Source organism: Achroia grisella, unplaced genomic scaffold (genome assembly GCF_030625045.1).
Source record: "Achroia grisella isolate CSIRO2021 unplaced genomic scaffold, CSIRO_AGI_Agris_v1 utg461, whole genome shotgun sequence".
In the NCBI taxonomy this organism is placed as follows: Eukaryota; Metazoa; Arthropoda; class Insecta; order Lepidoptera; family Pyralidae; genus Achroia; species Achroia grisella.
This window is the reverse complement of record NW_026712871.1, coordinates 34,334-54,833: the sequence shown is the minus strand read 5'-3', so window position 1 is coordinate 54,833 and position 20,500 is coordinate 34,334. Positions and strand designations below refer to the sequence as shown.

Below are 20,500 nucleotides of genomic sequence, written 5' to 3'. Positions count from 1 at the left end.
ATCGAAGTGTTATAATGAAAACTGATGGAATGGAAACTATGTTTAAATCCAGGTTTGGGTTTTTATCAGAGAAATAAATGTCAGTATAATGTTTATATTGTTTTAAATATCAAAGTGATTTCATTGCTGAACCATTTTATAATGAAAATTCTGTTAAGATCAATCATTTATTCTTTGTTTATAGACACGGTTTGGGTGGAAAAAATATTAGTTTGAAATAATGAATTTAAAATATATATAAGTTGCAACTAAATTATCTGCATTCATTTTATGCGTAGTATTGGATTAATTATTATTGCAATAATGATGGAATTTCCTGTTTCTAATATCGTTAATAAATTTAAAAAAAATCGTTACTAAATGCAAATTAACCGATTTTTGTAAAATGGACTTTAATAAACGTTGCCGTTTTTCTCTAGAGTATAATTTGGTAAGTGCAACTAATGACCTGTTCTGGAATCTGAATAAAGATTCCAGAACAGGTCATTAGTTATTTGCATTTAGTGAAGATTTTTTTTTAATAATTTAATATACCAACATATGAAAGTTCTTTATTATCGCAATATGTAATATAATAAATAATCCATTACAGCAGTTAAAAATCAAATCTTTATTCATGTAGGTCTATTACGGACTCTTGTGATATATTAAACCTACCGTCAGTTTGGAGTGCTTTCGAGCTAAGAACTGACGAGAAACTCAGCTCTTATACTTAAATGAGCTGGTACATGTTTACAAACATATGTGAATACAGTTTATTTAGTAGCAACTTACATACTTGTGTTAGACAAAGTGGCAATGTAGTGCTATCTCGTTCATATCTCAGAAACGCCTTGACTGTATGCATTTTTAATACAAAACTATGAAACACGTAACGTTCCTGATTGGGTATCGAGCTCTGACATTAGTTTTAAGTATTATTTCTCAATATATTAATGGTGTTTAAATTACTATTTGTACAGACAAATCAACTTACATACTTTTTTGTACGAGTGTTATACAGTCGCAAAAACTACTTTTAATGGACTTTTGACGGAATTTTAACACAAAAATGTCTTTAAGTTGATTCACCTGTACTTGTAGTGTTGTTTGTCATTACCAACAAAGTGTGTTGTGTAATTTACCCCCTTATTTATAAACTAACGACCGTCCCCTGGTTCGCACGGGTATATTACAAATCTTTGAATTTTAGTGATATTTTAAAAATAGTTTAGATCTCTACTAAAAATGTAACATTGTGTTTGTTAATGGTAAACTATACTAACTGTATACCGCGGCGTCGTATGAAATTATAGGCCATATTATTCCCGATTGTAGATCTATTTATGTGAATAAAAATCTGTTTAGTATTTTATTTAATGAGTTTTTACTCATTACAAAGAAATAAACAACTTGATAATATTAATAACTGAAACGAGAATCATATGTTATTATTTAAGAAAACCAAGATATATGTGTGTTAGTCTCAAAGAAGTTCACAATAACGTCAAATATGAAAAATAATAAGTATTTAAGAGCTGCCAACAACAATATAAGTCTGGATTTCAACACTACAAAACAATGTTAGATATTAAAGTGTTTTTGTCACTTTTTTATAAAAATTAACAAGCACGACCGCATATTTCTATAGTTAATAGTTTTATAAATTAGGGGGTTTTTTTCATATAAATTACAATATAGTTATTTTTTATTAACAAATATGTAAATAACTGGTTTTATACAGGTTGAGTTGTAAAAGTTACACCAAGCCTATACATGTTTTTATACTGGCTAGTGGTTCCATTAATTAATTAAATTTGATCTGAAAGAAGTGAAGTGAGAAATTGAAAATATATTTTTTACGCTTCATACTGCGCGGTCATTTGATTACTAGACCAGAAAAGTTGTACTACATTAAATTTAGTTTCAAATTTTCACTTTGTTTCTTGGCGACCTTCCATAAATTACGATACACGTTAAGACAGATAAAGTATGACAGTGTGACAAGAAAGAATCGATGAAGTATGACAATGTGTGACAAAGAAGAATTGATAAAGTATGACATTGTGACAAGTGAGGGTAATAAATTTAGTTATTGAGGTTTGTAAGTAGGTATATTACCTAGGTTTGGGGTTGGTGTAACCTTTATAATTGAGACTACGCATAACAATGCTTATATTTTATATATAGCCAAATAGTGTAGACAAAAAATAAAAAAAATTGTGTGGAGGTTATAATAATGTCAATGATTTTACAAAGTTACAAGTGCAAAGCAAGTGGTAAGGGCGTTTTTAACTCTGGCCTTATTATGGTATTCTTTTTTTATATAATTTCCAAATAAACAAAAATAAAAATGTTTGAAAACATATAACTTAATTTTCATGAAATAAATAATTTAATTCAGTGTACGCCCTCGATCGATCCCCCGCCCAATTCAAACAGGGATCGAAATTACGACGACCTGAGCCATCAGGTTGTAGTTGGCATTCAACCGGTCCATAAGTCCTTTGGTTTGGAGTGCCATCTGCACTCGCCACCTATCGTCCGCTGAAGCTGTAAAGGCCAGCCGTGGCCAACAGCATTAGAGCAGTCCGGAAAAGAAAACCAGTGTATGCAGAATAAATCATCCATATTCATGATTTATTCTGCTTACAGTAGTGAAAATATTTGTATGTTCTTAAATAACTCAACCAACCATCATATTAGGCATGTGCATATTATTTGGTATGAAATTGTATATAAGTTTCTGTTTATAAATCAATAAATATATAATTTGTAATGCGAACGAAGTAGCGGGCAAAAATAGTATTACATATTAATTACAGTACATCTTGACTTAATTATTTTTATTTATCATCTTACTGCAGCATTTGAATGGTAAATGCTACTAAAACCTACCACGGTTTTCGTAGCGTTTACCATTCAAATACTACTAAAACCTACCACGCTGCATTCACGCCATTACTACTAAAAACCACTTTGCTACTGTATTACATGTATTTGGACCGTTCTTTGAATTTACTTTCTGTAAAAAATTAACAAGCGGAAGCCCTTACCAGCTTCCTATTTGCCGCGCTGTAATTTTGGGAGAACTTGTTGACTAGAATATAAATATATTAAAATGCTATACAGTGACAGAAATCAATAATAAAATATATTTTCTGTTATAGAACTTTGCCTTTATATATATGTATATATACAGGATTAGTTGTAAAAGGTATATATATTAAAAATAAAAGGTAGAATATACATAAATTAACAAAGTGGAAATATGATAATAAATAATAAAATTTTCATACTAATTTGAATTTATTATTTGTAAAATTTATGTACATTTTAAGCTATATTTTATAAACTATGTACTTTTTTTTTATTTCGACTTCTTTTCGATTCTTCTTTCAACCTTACTTCCGGACGTCGTGAGTTCAATTCCTAACACAAACCAAATATTTGTATTCAACAGTATGATTGTTTTTTTTTGGTATTTTCTATCTATATTGTGAATGTATTTATATTAGTTATCTAGTACTCAATAACACAAGCTCTGTTTAGCTTGGGACTAGATGGCGCTGTGTAAATTGTCTAATTGTAATTATTATAATTACTTCAACTAGAAGTCTTGAGGTTGAGTACTGTGATTTACAGCGTCTCGCATCTTACTGGAGGTTTAAGAATATAATATAAATTTAATATTAATATAAATTTCCACTTTGTTCCTTAATGAGTTGTTCAGTGTAATATATAGTAAAATAGGGTAGTCAATGTAATTATCATAAGTAGGTTCATATTCCTTATTTCCATTTATACTAACACTGTCTTTCGGTTTTGTCTACCCTTTACGATTAGTCCTGTATAGTGACTTGGTTTGTCTTGTGAAACCAACAATATTTTATTTACCGTAATATAACAATTTCAAATATTTACTGTATATACATATATTGTGTTTTGTACTTATCTTTCGAGGGAATATCTTAATTTAAAATTAACAACTTCTCTTATAAAGGTATTCGTGTTGTCTACTCTGCAAAACTATTGTTGTTTTTTTCCTCAGATTAAGAAAATAATTCGATGGGAGGGGGTGGCTATTTGTGGGGACTGTTCTATTCCCTGCAATGCGCCATGTCAGGTCGACCTCCACGCGGTCCCCCTGGAAACTATCGTGGTTATTAGTGACAATAACACGGTGGGCTAACTGACCTGACTATCCTCGTCCCATCATTCTCTGGAGCCCCGCCAGAGTATACAGTTAGCGTAGGCGGGTATTTAAAAAAATCGATAGAAAGTACATGATATAATAGCTGTATTAGTTGTTTGAAGATTTTATAACATGGTAACACTTTTTTTATGAATAATAATGTTTAGTAGAATAAATAAAAATAGTATGTTTTTTTCGTTTAATGAAATATGTACTGCATACACTTGGGTTTTGAAGATCATGTAAATTTTATCATAATACATTATCCATGTTTCTTTTAAGAAATGTTATATTAGTTTAAGTGTTCACTATTACATATTATGAGTCTGTATATTTGTTTTATTTTTTTACAAAACCTTCCCAACTTTGATATTAACATATTGATTTTTACATATAGGAAGAAAAATAAACAAGTTATCTACTCATTCTTGTGCTGAGACAGTTTTTCGAATGAGTGATTAAAAAAACGACTATTCAAAAGTGCTTAACCGACCTGATCTGAAATTGTTCTACATGTTGCCCACGGCTACTTACATACACTTTTACCGTCGCGCCGCACGCCATCGACAGGGAAGTCATTATCCTACGCTGTACCCTAAGTGGTGTCGAACATATGCGGTTTCAGAGGAGTTTCTTCCCGCGTATACTTAGATTGTGGAATGAACTACCTGCCGATGTTTTCTCGAGAGACCAAAGCATGGGGTTTTTCAAGAAGGGCTTATTAAGATTTCTTAAGGCAAAGCACACAAAACCTCATTCTCATCCTATAATCTTTCACTGGAGCCCCGCCAGCGTATATCGTGCTTACACATGTAATATTTGTGCCAACACTGCACACTACATTAATTTGCGTCTCCAGATAACATAGATTGAAGTTCAGTATAAAGTCAGTCCACATTACGACTCCGCGTTGATTGTACGTAAATAATAAATGTAATGTGTAATTATTACACATGTAAAATACAACAAACGAATATATTTTATAACAACACATCACATCATAGATAACGCTACAATGGTGAGGTGATAACCACCGCGCTACATCGTGAACACAGACAGGTGCACTATTCCAGTATCATCCAATTATAAAATAAAATATCGTCATTCAGCAGAATGTAACTATTGCAATACCCAAATTGTAAGGGGTATATTCGAATAAAAAAACTTAATTTAATTAAATACATATTTATTTAAGTACAAAAATATTTACAATAAATACATATTACTATGTATTTTATAAAAAAAAACCTATTGGCGTAGTCAAATTGGATCATGGGAATGATTACTGTACCTCAGTAGTGTAATAATTTAATGTGCTAAACCGTCGGGTTAATATTATTATCACAGGGAGGATTATTATTCTTAATTTACGAATATTTCGACATTCTTATGATTTTAGAATTAGATTATAATTTTGTACAATAAATTCGACACAATAATTATTGTTAAAATTTAAGAAATAATAACTGACATTATATCTAATTGACAAAACAATATTTATAGAAAATCATGACAAAAGTATGATTTGCATAAGAGACCTAAAGGTTCTATATGAATAAATATCAAAGAAAACTGACAAAGGCATCAATTTACATAGTGAACCATTTGGAGGCGGCAGTAGAGTTCAGTAGTCTGCAGCTGTGTTGGCCAAGTAGTCTCGTCTGCCAATGTTGGACGCTTGTTTGTTCTGCACAGCTTCCAATTTCGGACATTCTGAAAAAAAAATTTAAGTTAAATTTAAATTACCAATTAAAATTGACACAAAATCTGTTTTAGTGACAAATATATAGAGACTGTCCCAGATGTCGATAATTTGGAACTGTTTTGAACGGTTTGTTGATTTCTGTGACTATGATTTTTGGGTGAGTCATAACAGTTATCAGAAAAGACTGACGGTCTTTTCACTACATATATGTATTTTTAATATTTAATTTGTTTTGTAATCTCAAATTCTTTAAATGCTGACCTATACTTTAAAATTTAGACCTGCTGCTTGAAAGTAATGTCACTTTTTTCCTAACCAAAAATTAAAAACCAATACATAACACAGTTTTAACTGACCAGACTAAAAAAAAACACTATGCGGGTTTGGCAAGTAACTTTAAAACAGGAAAAGAATTCCAAAATAATATGACACTTAATAATTTATTACTTAAATTGCGAACATTTAATTTTTTCCTATAAAAGCTAGTTTTGAACATGTATACTTAAAAATGATTCTAATCTTTAATTCTTTTTTTAATTATAATTCTAATCGAACCATGGATTTCCTCCGGGCCGTAACGTTTAAAATTTCAGTTGGAGTGAGATGGACAATGTCATTATAAATAAAGTGTGAGTGGGACAGTGAAAGCAAACATAATTTAAAGTACAATACTTGCAAGGACCACTATTAAAATTAATTTGAATGATCATGTATAAATATTAAATATGTGTGTGTAAATCTCACCTGTGATTCTGTGGCCCAGACCACCACAGTAGGAGCACCCTTGGCCATCTGCCACAGGCACATCTGGCTCTCCGATCATGTCCAAAAGGAACGGAGGCACCTATAAACATATAAAATTGCTTATCAACTTTAAGGATAGTCGCAATATATAATTATACTGAATAGAACTATTTTTTATTAAATACACAATTAAATTGATAAATATTTTTTTTTTTATAGTTTGATATCATATTATAATTATGTATATATTATTTAAAACAAACGCCATTAAAACGCGAGAATGAACGCGTTTTTTTTAACCTACCTATATAATCACACACCTGTCAGGCCTTCCGCAGCAGATGCACCAGGACCCCCAGCACGCTGTCACCAGCTATTCTTACTCCCAGGCCTCATTAACACCTGCTCACCTTCTGTCCGGCCTCCCGCAGCAGATGCACTAGGTCCCGCAGCACGCTGTCATCCGCTGCTCTCCCCAGCAACGTGGTGGCGACTCCCTCGCCGCCAGCTCTCCCCGTACGGCCGATCCTGTGCACGTAGTTCTCGATATCCTCCGGCATGTCGTAGTTGATCACATGCTGGATGTTAGCGAAATCCAAGCCTGGAGAATTAATTAATTGGAAATTAATATTACTTTGGTGTGTCCAGAAAAAATCGAATTTCATTAATCCATAATTAATACATGTAGCAAAAACTTTAACCATGAAATTTCGCACACTTATAGTTTATATAGAGTGAGGAGAGAATGCTAATATATTTTAATGTATGCATAAAAAATGTATTAAGACATTAAAAAAAACATTACAAACACTACATAGTACATTTTACACTCTCACGCATATATACTCGTTTATTTATTGTTAACTAGCTACTCGCCCCGACTTCGCCCGGGTGTATATGTACATATAAACCTTCCTCTAGAATCACAAAATCCGTTGCGTAGTTTTAAAGATTGAAGCATACATAGGGACGGACAGACAGCGACCGCGACTTTGTTTTATACTATGTAATTAAATCTGTGGTTAAATTGAGAATAGATTAATATTTAATATATATCTTGTCTTATCGTGAGATCAGGGAATACAAATAAATATATATACATATAGTTCATATGTGAAAATAATAATATGAACCTATTACCTTTGCTAGCTACATCCGTAGCCACAAGCACGTCCTTCTCACCGCGCCGGAACGCCTCCACGGCTCGCGACCGTTCCTCCTGGTCCTTGCCACCGTGTATCGCAACTGCTTCTACACCTGCATTATATAGAATAATTTTACTAAAATTATAAACTCGGAAATTTTCAAGTATCAATATGTATGAATATACATATTACATTATTACGATACAATGGATGAATGTTTGTTAGTCTTTCATGCAAATAATACAAAACTAATTTTGATGCAAATTTACAGTAATATAGCATATACATCAGAATAAAGATAATTATTATTATTATTACATATAACTTTAACATCGTACCTATCTATACAATCGTATAGATAGGTACGATGGAATATTAGATATATAACATCAGAATAATACATGATAATACAATAAGACTTAATTGTCACAACAACGCCCCCCCCCCCATCCCCCGCTTTGTCACAGTTAGTTATACTGTTAACAGTAAAACAGTAAGGAATATCATGTGACGTTAGTTATAAATGGACCTTTACCGCCATCTCTCATCATTAAATAATTCCACTCACCTTTCAACAACAAATACTCGTGTATAGCATCCACGTCTTGTTTCCTCTCAGCGAAGACGAGGACAGGTGGTGGTGTCTTCTGGAGACACTGCAGCAGGTGGACCGTCCTCGCTTCAGCTTTCACCGGCTCCAGCTCTTGGCGAACGTTGAGGGAAGCGGCCCCTGCACGACCTACGTTCACTGTGACTGGTTTCACTAGGGCTGATCTGGAGTGATAACAAATAAGTGAGGTTAGAATAATAATCCAGTATTTTTCACGCAGAGCCATCTAGTCCCAAGCTAAGCAGAAGAATATAGTCACTAGAAAATTCTTTATTCTTTATAGAAATTTATATATGTATATACTAGCTACTCGCCCCGGCTTCGCCCGAGTGTACATGTCATACATATAACCACATATTATTTATTTATTTTTAAGGATTACCGACATAAGATACAGCAATAATAAATTTGTTATCATTCTATACAATTCTAATGGTCTTAAACTAACTGTTCTCATAATTATAGGTAACCACAGCATGCTTTGAGTTACAAGATTATATCACTACTATTACATATGTCATTAAAATTAATTAATAAATTAAATTTAAACTTAAATGCTACTAACAACAATACAATAAACACATATTTGTTATATACGTTGTGATATGACAAGGAACGTCAACTTTTGAGCTTAGTTATGAACTCGGAGTGATTGTCAAAAATAATATCAAAATCAGGATTTTCCTCTGCAAGATCGTTGTACAGGCGCGATAAACGGACGACAGGTGAAACACGACCCAAATTAGTTCTGCAAACTTTACTTTTGAATAAGTTGCAAGGATGGCGTGGTATTCTTGTGGGTATTATACATATAACCCTCATCTACAACCACTCTATCTATTAAAAAAAACCCGCTTCAAAATTTGTTGCGTAGTTTTAAAGATTTAAGCATTCATAGGGACGGACCGACAGCGTCAACGACTTTCTTTTATACTATGTAATGATTATCTTATATATATATTTTTGACATGTCTTATGTATATTAGTCACCGCCAACAATCTTTCTCCGCACCACTCATGGTTGCCTGGTAGATAGCGCTTAAGCTATTAAGTCCACTATATGTACACTATATGCTCGTGCATTGACATTAAATATATAATAAATAAAATAATTAAAAACTGATAGAAATATTTAAATAGGTTTTATATGTAAATCTATCCCTTATCGTCCGGTGAAGCTGTAAAGGCCAGCTGCGGCCAATAACATTAGAAACAAAATGGCAATTACCTGGCAAAATTCTGAATCTTCCTCGGCATGGTAGCACTGAACAGCAACGTCTGCCGCTGACCAGCGAAGTATGAGAATATAGTTCGCACGTCCTCCTCGAAACCCATGTCTATCATGCGATCAGCTTCGTCCATGCACAGGTACCGGCACACATTCAAGCGGACCTGAGTTCGATTTTAAAGCTATTTTATATTGTTAAAAATATTATTCTGTTAATTTTTTTTTATACTACGATGAAATAATTACATATATTAATCTGTACAGAGGTTGATTTTAATATATATCATATTATACTTATTATTATTTTCCTTCATCATCACTATATGTTTGTAATTTTTCTCCTGTTTGTATATTACCTACCTGTTTGTATAATCGTTTCCCTAAGGTTGCCTTGAAAAGATTACTTTCAGCAATAAGGCTGCCTTATTGTAACTATACATGTGTCCTTTAATATATTGTTTAAGCATTTTCTTTACTGTAAGTTACAAATAAAGTATATTTCATTCTATCTTTTTAAAAAAGTTACATTCATTAGTCTTTGTTTTTTCTTTCTTTCTTTCTTCTTTCTTTGCTAAGAAGGCGTAAAAAAAATTAAGTTCAAAATTAAAGAACGAACAGATAAGTAAAATATTTTCTATAACTCACATAATAAATTTATTAACAGAGTTTCGTCTCTTATTAAGAGGCCAAATATTCTAACAGGTTATCTACTAAGTGACGTCGATGTGTTGATGTTTTTCTTACCATTTTCTTATCGAGCATGTCCATGAGTCGGCCCGGCGTGGCCACCATTATGTGCACTCCTCGCTGTACCACCTCCATACATTCCGACACCGCCACACCTACAACATTGTTAATATAATATATGTATACATTTTACTAGCATTGTACTTATGTTTGTACTTAGGATACCCAGTTAAATTTGGTAGGAGCCTACTAATGCAGTCTTAGATACAGGTTCTAGTACAGTGCTTACTGCAGTTCTAGATTGGCTAAGATATTTTAGAATATTGTACAGAGTTTTGGTTGGTATACCTCTCGCTTTCTCTTCAACCGTATATAAATTAACCACATAATATATAATCGTAATATAAATACTTTTTCAGTAACTTAATCCAAGAGTAAAAACTCACTGGCAGTAATAATTCACCTTCAATGGCTAGACAAACTCACTGCCAATAGTAACTCACCTCCAATGGCTAGACATCTCATCTCATCATCATTTGTTATAAACTTTTGTATGACTGGAGATAGATTTTATCTGCCTAAAAAACAAATAAGAAATATAGCTAGTTTACTAGCTTATAATATAAATGACCCCATTATAAGTAATATAATGGGTTGCACTAATCCAATTAGTAGTATTTGTACTAATGTTAATACTAAACATTCTGAAAATATTGACATAAATATTGATTCTAGTAAGAATCCTTTTATTTACAATAATTTAAATATGACTGCAGATTTAAACTGCTGAAAAAGACAAAGGGAAAGCTATCAGAATTGAAAATTGTTCACCAGAACATACAAAGTTTTCTCGGCTGTGAATTAATTATTCAATTGTTTTTAGAAAAAAATAATATAGATGTTCTATGTTTAACTGAACATTGGCTCAAAGTGAGCAATATGATGTTAAGCTTAAACAATTATAATATTGTCAGCTGCTTTAATAGAAAAATAGTAAATAGAGGAGGTTCCATGATATTGGTGAAAAATAATATAAAAGTAAAAGAACGTAGTGATATTGGCAATCTTTCCGTTGAGTGTTGTATTGAAATTTCCTGCGTGGAACTAGAAAATTATATAGTTATGTGTGTATATAGACCTCCAAATAGTGATTATAATTTATTTGAAGAGGTAATGGAGGATATTTTAAAAAGAGTATTTAATATTAACAAAAAATTTATAGTGTGTGGTGATTTCAATGTTGACATTTTATCACATAACACCACAAAAACTAAATTAATGAGTTTATTTCAATCTTTTGACTTGAGTAATGTCTTCCACGAACCCACTCGTATCACAGCCACGTCTGCTACTTGTTTGGATAACATATTTAGCAACAGTGAATATTTAGATAAAATAATATTAAACAACCTTCCTTCTGATCACTGTGGTCAATTAGTAATTTTTCCAAATCACGTAAACAAAATTAGGAAAATTAATTTATTAAAAAGAGACTTGACTAGTTATAAGATCAATAAATTTAAAATATCAGTTCGTAGTAAATTAGATTTTTGTCCTCAATCTGATGAACCAAACAAACTTTATACAGATTTCTTCAATATTGTTTCTTACGAGTATAATAAGGCTTTTAACAAAAAAACTATCAGTATTAGTAACAAAACAAAATTTTCAGAATGGGCTACAAAGGGAATTCTTAAAAGTAGAAATATATTATTTGATTTATATGATCAAAAAAAATACCGTTTCGATAGTACATTCGTAAATTATGTAAAAAGATACTCAAAAACTTTTAAAAAGGTATGTAATGTAGCAAAGTCTAATTATCTAAATAAAAAAATTAAAGAATCCAAGGATAAGATTAGGACAGTGTGGAATATTATTAATAAAGAAACTGGCAAAGTTAAAAGTCCATATAATGATTTTACGTTAAATTATAATGATAAACTAGTAACGTCCACAAAAGAAATAGTCAATATTTTTGAAAAATTTTTCGCTAGTATTCCAACTGATATTACGTCCTCTTTGGACTCTTCTCCAAGTACAGCTAAATCATTCCTTATTGACAATGTTGCTTCGTGTCCGGTTACATTTAAATTTACATTTATTGACATTGCTACAATTACGAAAACATTTAAACAATTAAATTTAAAAAATACTGAAGACCATTGGGGCATGTCTGTTAAAGTTATTAACACCGCTATAGATGTTATTGCTCCATATTTAGTAACTATCTTCAATAAATGTATTTTTGACGGTGTTTTTCCCAATTTAATGAAACATAGTAAAATAACTCCACTTTTTAAGTTAGGGGATAAAACTGAAGTAGGTAATTATAGGCCCATTTCTATCTTACCAGTACTAAGTAAAGTGTTTGAAAAAATTATGCTCAATCAGATGCTTCACCACTTTAAAATAAATAGACTGCTTCACAGTCGGCAATTTGGTTTCACGGCCGGTAAATCAACTACTGACGCTGGTGTAGCTTTAATGAAACACATTTTTGACTGTTGGGAGAGGTCACAGGATGCTATCGGTGTATTCTGTGACCTCTCAAAAGCATTTGATTGCGTTGATCATGAAACACTCTTACTCAAATTAGAATATTACGGTATTAGATATGAAGCACTATGCATGATGAAATCCTATCTAAATAATAGAATGCAAGTTGTTGAAATAAATGGTGTAAAGTCTGAGGGAACTAGTATTAAAATGGGTGTTCCTCAGGGCTCTATTCTAGGTCCTTTCTTATTTTTAGTTTACATAAACGATCTTCCTTATATGGTAGAAAAGATAGCTGACATAGTTCTGTTTGCTGATGATACTTCATTAGTATTCAAAGTCAATCGACATATTGATGATATGGACGAAGTAAACGGTTCTCTCTCTTATGTTTTAAAATGGTTTACGGCAAATAATATGCTACTAAATGCAAATAAAACTAAATGTATCAAATTTACTCTCCCCAATGTAAGGCCGGTAGATTCAAAAATCGTATTGGACAATAAATCTATTAATTTTGTTGACGATACTGTATTTCTAGGTATCACATTAGATTCCAAGTTGCAATGGGGTGCTCATATTACTAAATTGGCGAGTCGACTTAGTTCTGCCGCTTACGCGGTAAGAAGAATTAGACAATTAACAGACGTGGCAACGGCTAAACTTGTCTATTTTAGCTATTTCCATAGCATTATGTCGTATGGTATTTTGTTATGGGGCAAAGCAGCTGATATAAATACAATATTTACTTTACAAAAGAGGGCCATTCGCTCCATTTATGGTATGGGTTCCAGGGAGTCATTGCGAGAGTGTTTTAAGGAATCAAATATCCTCACCGTTGCTTCTCAATACATTTATGAAAATATCATCTATGCCAGAAGGAATATAGACAGTTTCAAAAGAGTTAGTGATTGCACTAATAAAAGCTTACGTAACAATAACAAACTGATTTTACCTAAATGTCGTTTGGCTAAAGTTAGTAATTCGTTTTATGGCAATTGCGTAAGGTTTTACAATAAAATACCAGAGTCTGTTATAAATCTGCCAGAAAAAGATTTAAATGTCAAATAAAACAGTTCCTTTGCAAAAAAGCTTACTATAAAATTGAAGAATTCGTTAACGATAATAATGTTTTTATAGAAAAACTTTAAATCTATAGCACTGACAATATTATCTGATTACATTAATAATGAGTGCGTAGCGACTTCTATGTTGATTATCGCATGCCTCTTACTTGTTATACTGTAATTATTTATATAAAAAAAAACATCTATTAAAAAGAGCAACACACAAGTTTCTTGCTCATTCTTCTTGTGATGAATCTGCATTCCGAATGAGTGGTAGAATCAAAATATGACTATTCAAAAGTGCTTGTAATGAGTTTATTTGAATAAAGATTATTTCTATTTCTATTTCTATTTCTCACTGCCAATAGTAACTGACCCACAATGTCTAGACAACTCACTGCCAATAGTAAGTCACCTCCAATAGTTAGACAACTCGCTGCCAATAGTAAGTCACCTCCAATAGTTAGACAACTCACTGCCAATAGTAACTGACCCCCAATGACTAGACAACTCACTGCCAATAATAACTCACCTCCAATGGCTAGACAACTGCGTATTTCCGGGTTTCCGGCCATCTTGAGACTCCGCACGAAGTGTTGTATGATGTCGTGTGTTTGCTTGGCAAGTTCCCGGGACGGACAGATGATGAGACCGTATGGACCTTCGTTTCTGTAAACAAATATTTAATTTAAATTATAAAAGGAAATCAATTTAATTTTTATTTGCTTAAGACACAAAATTTAAAGTTGTATGCAATTGTAACTACCTCATTATATGTAAAGGTAATATTTGTTTCTTTAACTATCTCTACATAAGTGTATGACACATGCAAACTCAACTAATCTTATGATGGGGACGGGGATTGTTAGGACGTCAGGTTGACCTCCACGCGGTTTCCCCTGGAAACTATGGTGATAAATATCAGGTAAATCTGCCACGATGGGCTAACTGACGACCTCATGCTCATCTCATCATCCTCCACTGGTACCTCGCCAGCGCAAACCGTAAACGCAGGCGAGCACCTGTCCATTATCATCCATCACAAAAAAAACTAACCTTATGAATGGCATCTTCATCTCCTGTTCAAGACAAAACATGATGATGGGTAATGTGAAGACCAGGGTCTTGCCCGAGCCTGTGAACGCTATCCCGATCATGTCACGCCCGCTGAGCACCGCCGGGATACCCTGCACTTGGATGGGGGTGGGTTTCTTGATACCTTTAGCTTCCAGTCCTCTCAAAATGCCTGCAAATATGTTATAGTCTTACAATTGTCATGAGAATAGAATAGAAAATTCTATATTCAAATAAATACATTTAAGCAATTATTAATAGTCACTACTTTTTTTTTTAATTTACCCTCCGAATGAGTTAATTCAAGCTGTCTCATCACAATACATTATATATTACACTCTAGTGTTAGGGTTCACATCAATATTGTCGAAAAAACTGATATTTTATATTAAAAGAAGGTAGTTTCATTATTACTCGGTATCGTTAAACTAGTTGCATATAGCCCCCACTCATATCTTCTCTGTATAAAAGGAAGGGTTTTTGTAGGCCGCGGCATTCGGTCTTTGTGCACAGGATGTTCTGGTTGTATTTTAATTGCTAAAGTGAATTGTGTTAGAGACATAGTTAAATTAATGTTATATAGTTGTTATTTTATTATAATACATACTTTTACTAGAGATTATACATAGAGTTGATATATCTAACACTAATTACCCACCCTGGCTTCGCACGGGTGTACATGTATTATACATATAAACCTTCCTCTTGAATCACTCTATCTATTAAAAAACTGATTCATGAACAGTTGTCTTTTTTTAAAGATTTAAACATACATAGGGACGGACAGACAACGACCGCGACTTTGTTTTATACTATGTAATGATTACGTCATACTACTTGATGGATTTACAATACAATTTGTTTAATTCCATTCCAATTAGTAAACGGTCGGTGTTTGATCATTATTAGAGAAGGTCGGAACCAATTCATGATGAGTTTATATACTTCCTTACCTTTAGGAAACTTCATGTGTTGAAAGGTTCTGATTGGAGGCGGTACATCTTCACCTTCGACTAAAATACGCAACTGTCTTCTGACCCTATCGTGCCGCTCCTCAGACATGTCCAGTATTGTCCGCGGTGGGCGCCATGACGTCTTTATAGGATCCTCATACTGAATACCTGGACAAATGTATTTAAGGTAATAATTAAAAGCATATGTGACGACCTCGGTGGTCTAGCATTCTAGCATACCGCTTTACGACCGATGGTCGCGGGTTCGATTCCTCGCACATATGGCAGTGAAATTACAGTTTGTAGTGACAGTACAGAGGAGTGATAACTTAGTCCTCATAGACAACATACATACATAGACATGGACAGCAGCCACCAAAGCAGTTCTCTGTAAGCTATGTTTAGGTTGGATTGAGATATGAAAGTGCAATTACAGTGTATAGAGGAGTGACATGTTAGCCCTAGAATGGCGATGTATCAGACATGCTAAGGACATGGCATGCATGGCAATGGCAATAAGCATGTTTATGGTGCTGTATATAAAGGTGACAGTTACCACTTAACTTAGGGCTTAGGTAACGAACTTGTGTAGTAGTGTAGCATACTCATTAATGAAATATCTCCTTTGGAAAGTTTAAAAACCATTGCAACTATGAAAATCCTTTAATTCTTGTCCCTGACGAATCTTGGAAAAGGGTGAGTACAATAGATCTATGTAGGTCGCAGTGTAACAAGTCTTAATACCTGACAATAGCCCAAATCCCTCAATAATAAAAAACTACTTGGCTTAAGGCAGGCCATCATTTGCTATTTTCTGTTAAAAATAATATTTTTTTTTTATTATTCCATTTATTTCTGATATTTATCCATCCATATTATGTTAGTAAACAAGTTATAAACTATGTTAGTAAATTACAATTTTATATATTTAATTCATATATTTATATTTATGTCTTTGTCCACGTCCAGAAGCCCGGGATCCGCAGCAATGCAGCGATATCCAGTGCCCCTGAAGTGGACAATCGGACATATTGGATATGGTGTTTATAATGCTTCTGCTAAATTGTGTAATAATAAAAATACCTTTAGCCAGTTCAGCAACACCCATCAAAGCCTTGCTTTGCGCAACACTCTCAAGTATATGCTCCTCTTCTCTTGCTTGTCTCTCGGCGGCGGATAGTGCTCGAGCCTCAGCTATACGCTTCAGTTCGCTATGTTGATCCAGTAGAGATACATTGTATCGGCGGCCCCACTCTTCTTGTGATGCTGAAAGTAATTTATATTGATAGGTAAAATTATATATAATGGGGACTAGTGATCCCACTGCCAGCTAGGAACCCAAGCCCCAGTAGATACAAAGGGCCCCAAGCCCCCACTGAAAACAATAGGTGATATTTTAAATGAAAAAAAAATTAGAATATTATAAAACTTATTAGGTTGGTAACCCTGAGATCAACCAACCCATGCTTATGCACATCTATGCTAGTTTACAGGGATTTCTGTCCCTTGTTTTTGGTATTTTTTATTTTTATATAATTAGGAAGGCTGCTAAGTAGTTTTACTACACATTTTATGTGGTTGTAGACCACTTATATTTCCTTTTGTTTACACTCTTGAGGTATCTTGAGGAGATAAAAATTCCCAATAAAAAAAAGTAGTTTTAACTGAGGACCTTACAAATTCAACATCTGCCTATGTTGCCAGCGATGTGTGGTAACATGTTAAATATTACTCATAATATGAGTTAAATCCCGAGAGCATGCTACCCTCCATTCCGCCACAGACACCTGAGCACTCATCTCACCTCACCTGAGCATTAACCTTTTGTTTTATATTCTAATTCTAGCAGTGCTGCGATTTCACCCGCCTGTAATTTATAGCTTATATCCTGATGTATAAGCTATATTTCTGAAGTTTCATCAAAATCTATTCAGTAGTCTTGTGACTGTGAATGTGAAAGAGTAACAAACATGCATACTTATAAACTCATGTGTTTATAACATTATTAAGATTCAGATATTTAAACTTTGTCATTTACCAACCAATCCAATTACAGTACACTGATTGCAGATATACAAGGAACAAAAAAAACTTTGAAGTAAATGCTTCTGTTAAATTGTGTAATTATGTGTCAATTAACAAAGGTTTTGAATTTGAATATAAAGAGTGACTGACATAAACAAGGATTGGAGTGAAAATACTGCTATACTGCTACATAAAATATTTATAGTATAGAATAATACTAACTCTCGTCATCAGGGTCATTGTCGCTGGAGCTTTTCGTTTCGGCGGCAGCCTCGGCAGCAATCTGGCCTATTCTACCAAGTTTCAGTAACTTCTGTTTCTTGCGTTCTTTAACAGGGATGTACGGTTCATAATTATCTACATCTTCTTCTGAATCTGAGGATTTCTCCTCTCTTCTGTATCTTTTGATAGGAGGTGCAGTATCTCCTGTTTTTCCAGACATTACAGCTTTACTAACCACAGAAAAAATAAACTAATAACCACAAATTAGTAATAATTAATTATCACGAACTATTTATGTTCATTGTCAACAAATATTCGTATTTTTGTGGCCCTTAATAATGCATGTAATGGTAAATTTCTTTATGAAATATTCCTTTTGGTATATTTACTTTACTCTTTGATGAAATAATAATATTAAAAGTAAATATTATTCGTTTAGTTTGACAGATACAGCACAGATAAGAAAAGGATTAAAGAGTCTGTGACTCTGTGTCAACATTCCGAATGTCAACAGCACGATCAAATATATTATATAAATAATGCATAATTTAACTTTTACAATCTTTTTTTTGTTAAGAAAAAAATCGCAATAAATAATACAAAAAAAATCTTTTCAAAAACCAGTCACCAAATATGGTACTACTTCTGAAGTTAGGTTTAGTTAATATTTTTTTATATGTGTAATAATATCCCTACACAGAATACTCCTAGCTTAGATTTTATAATTAAAGTTAGTTTTAGAGGTTTTAATAACCCGCCCCAAGAGGCTATCAATTCAGTCACCCGGGAGTTGTTACCCCCGGAGGCCCCAACCTTCTACCCTCCAGGGGGTGCAGAAGACCAGTCAAATCAGACAAGTCAGTCAGATCAAGTGGCAGTGAAGTTTGTATTTTTTTGTATGGAGCCTTCATACAAATTTCTCTGTTATAATTTATTTATAATTTTCCATTATCGTTTCACAGTAATAACGTTTTATGTGATTTGTACTTGCGCTGTCTCGTGTGTGGTGACCATATTGAAAATCAGCACTGTTGTATGACTTAGTTCTACTACAGTATAAATGCTGAGTAGGGGTTATTGTGCGTGTAAGATAAGAACATTCAGCGTTACAAGTATGTTTTAACTTTTAAGTTGTATAGCAAAATATTATTGTGGACAAGAATATTGATGTAATGCTGAATAAATGTCTTTATTGTTATTATTATTTAAGCCTTGCATTCCATAATGTACTAGTTAGTAGGTGGTTAAGTTGAAAGCAGATTAATTATGGTCCCTGTTAGGCATAACTACCAGAAAAGAAGGGAGGAGGACGAGTTCATTGTTATGTAATTATAAAATGTTTGAAATTGAAATTGCTACTGGTTTGAATTTTGGCTAAAATAAAATCAAGATGAAGGCCATACAAAAAAGTCTTGCTGTCATGTAAGTGTCACTGTCAGCCTGTCATATCAATGCAATAAAAAATTGTCAAAATATGCAAGTGACACGTAACTTCACGTAATTAATTAAATTACATTTTCGCGACCTCCAAATGTGTAAATTAATGAAAATTTGTGTTCCGACTAATGTATAAATTCATGACAATATGTCCGACAAAAGTTTTGGTGATCACACAAACAAGAACGTTCTGAAAAATCCTCTCCTCTCGTCCGCCGTGACTGGTCTGTCTCTCGATGATTTGACACATAACGCTGTTTTGCTGCCTGTTATACAAAGCCAGGAGTCGATCCGACAACAAGGTGAGTTTTAATATTTATTTTTATCACATGTCTACGTTGAAAACTCAATCAGTGCGACCTTGGTAATACAAACATGCCAACTGTGTGACAGAGATTTTGCGCGCGCGATACCAGCGTCATTACTGCGCTATTCACTTATTATTTTCGGAAATAACAGTGTTTTTTTGTGCTTTCTGTAATCAGCTTTATAGTGTATCTGTGCGTACGTTTGTAGAATAAAAATATTGTACAATAACAAGGTGTAAATACAGCGTTAAAATATGTCATCGTTTTTGTATAAGTCATATAGGAATGCACCTTTCGACAATGGTTTCGTACCGGAGATTCGTATGCCGACAAATTTCAAGTACAAAAAGGTTGAGAAGTATCTCACTCATGTTTTATTTGTAAGTTTAAATCTGTAGGGATGTGTCAATTTGGTGTAATCGTGATCACAAGTGTGTTATTTTATATAATTGAAATAACAAACAAACTAAGGGCCCGCTTGATGGTAACTGTTGCCTATGTACATGAACAGCTCTATGGACATCACATTATCATGTGATACATGCAATACCACTCATGCATTCCCATTTCAGAGGACTACCATGTATAGTATTACTAGCTGTGCCTGCGACTTTGCATTGTT

General features: G+C 33.2%; 1 protein-coding gene across 1 annotated transcript; it reads right to left on the bottom strand.

The window, feature by feature from the left end:
• Window positions 1–5,241: 5,241 nt before the first annotated feature.
• LOC131845315 (ATP-dependent RNA helicase abstrakt) lies at window positions 5,242–18,573 on the bottom strand. Its single transcript, XM_059194363.1, has 12 exons — window positions 18,134–18,573; window positions 16,970–17,152; window positions 15,887–16,054; window positions 14,916–15,105; window positions 14,392–14,528; window positions 10,351–10,448; window positions 9,607–9,770; window positions 8,337–8,542; window positions 7,764–7,880; window positions 7,034–7,224; window positions 6,624–6,723; window positions 5,242–5,887 (listed from the first exon to the last, which is right to left on the bottom strand). Exons 1-12 carry the CDS (start codon window positions 18,351–18,353, stop codon window positions 5,799–5,801), a joined length of 1,863 nt encoding a protein of 620 aa, XP_059050346.1. The 5' UTR covers window positions 18,354–18,573; the 3' UTR covers window positions 5,242–5,798.
• Between the last annotated feature and the right edge of the window lie 1,927 nt (window positions 18,574–20,500).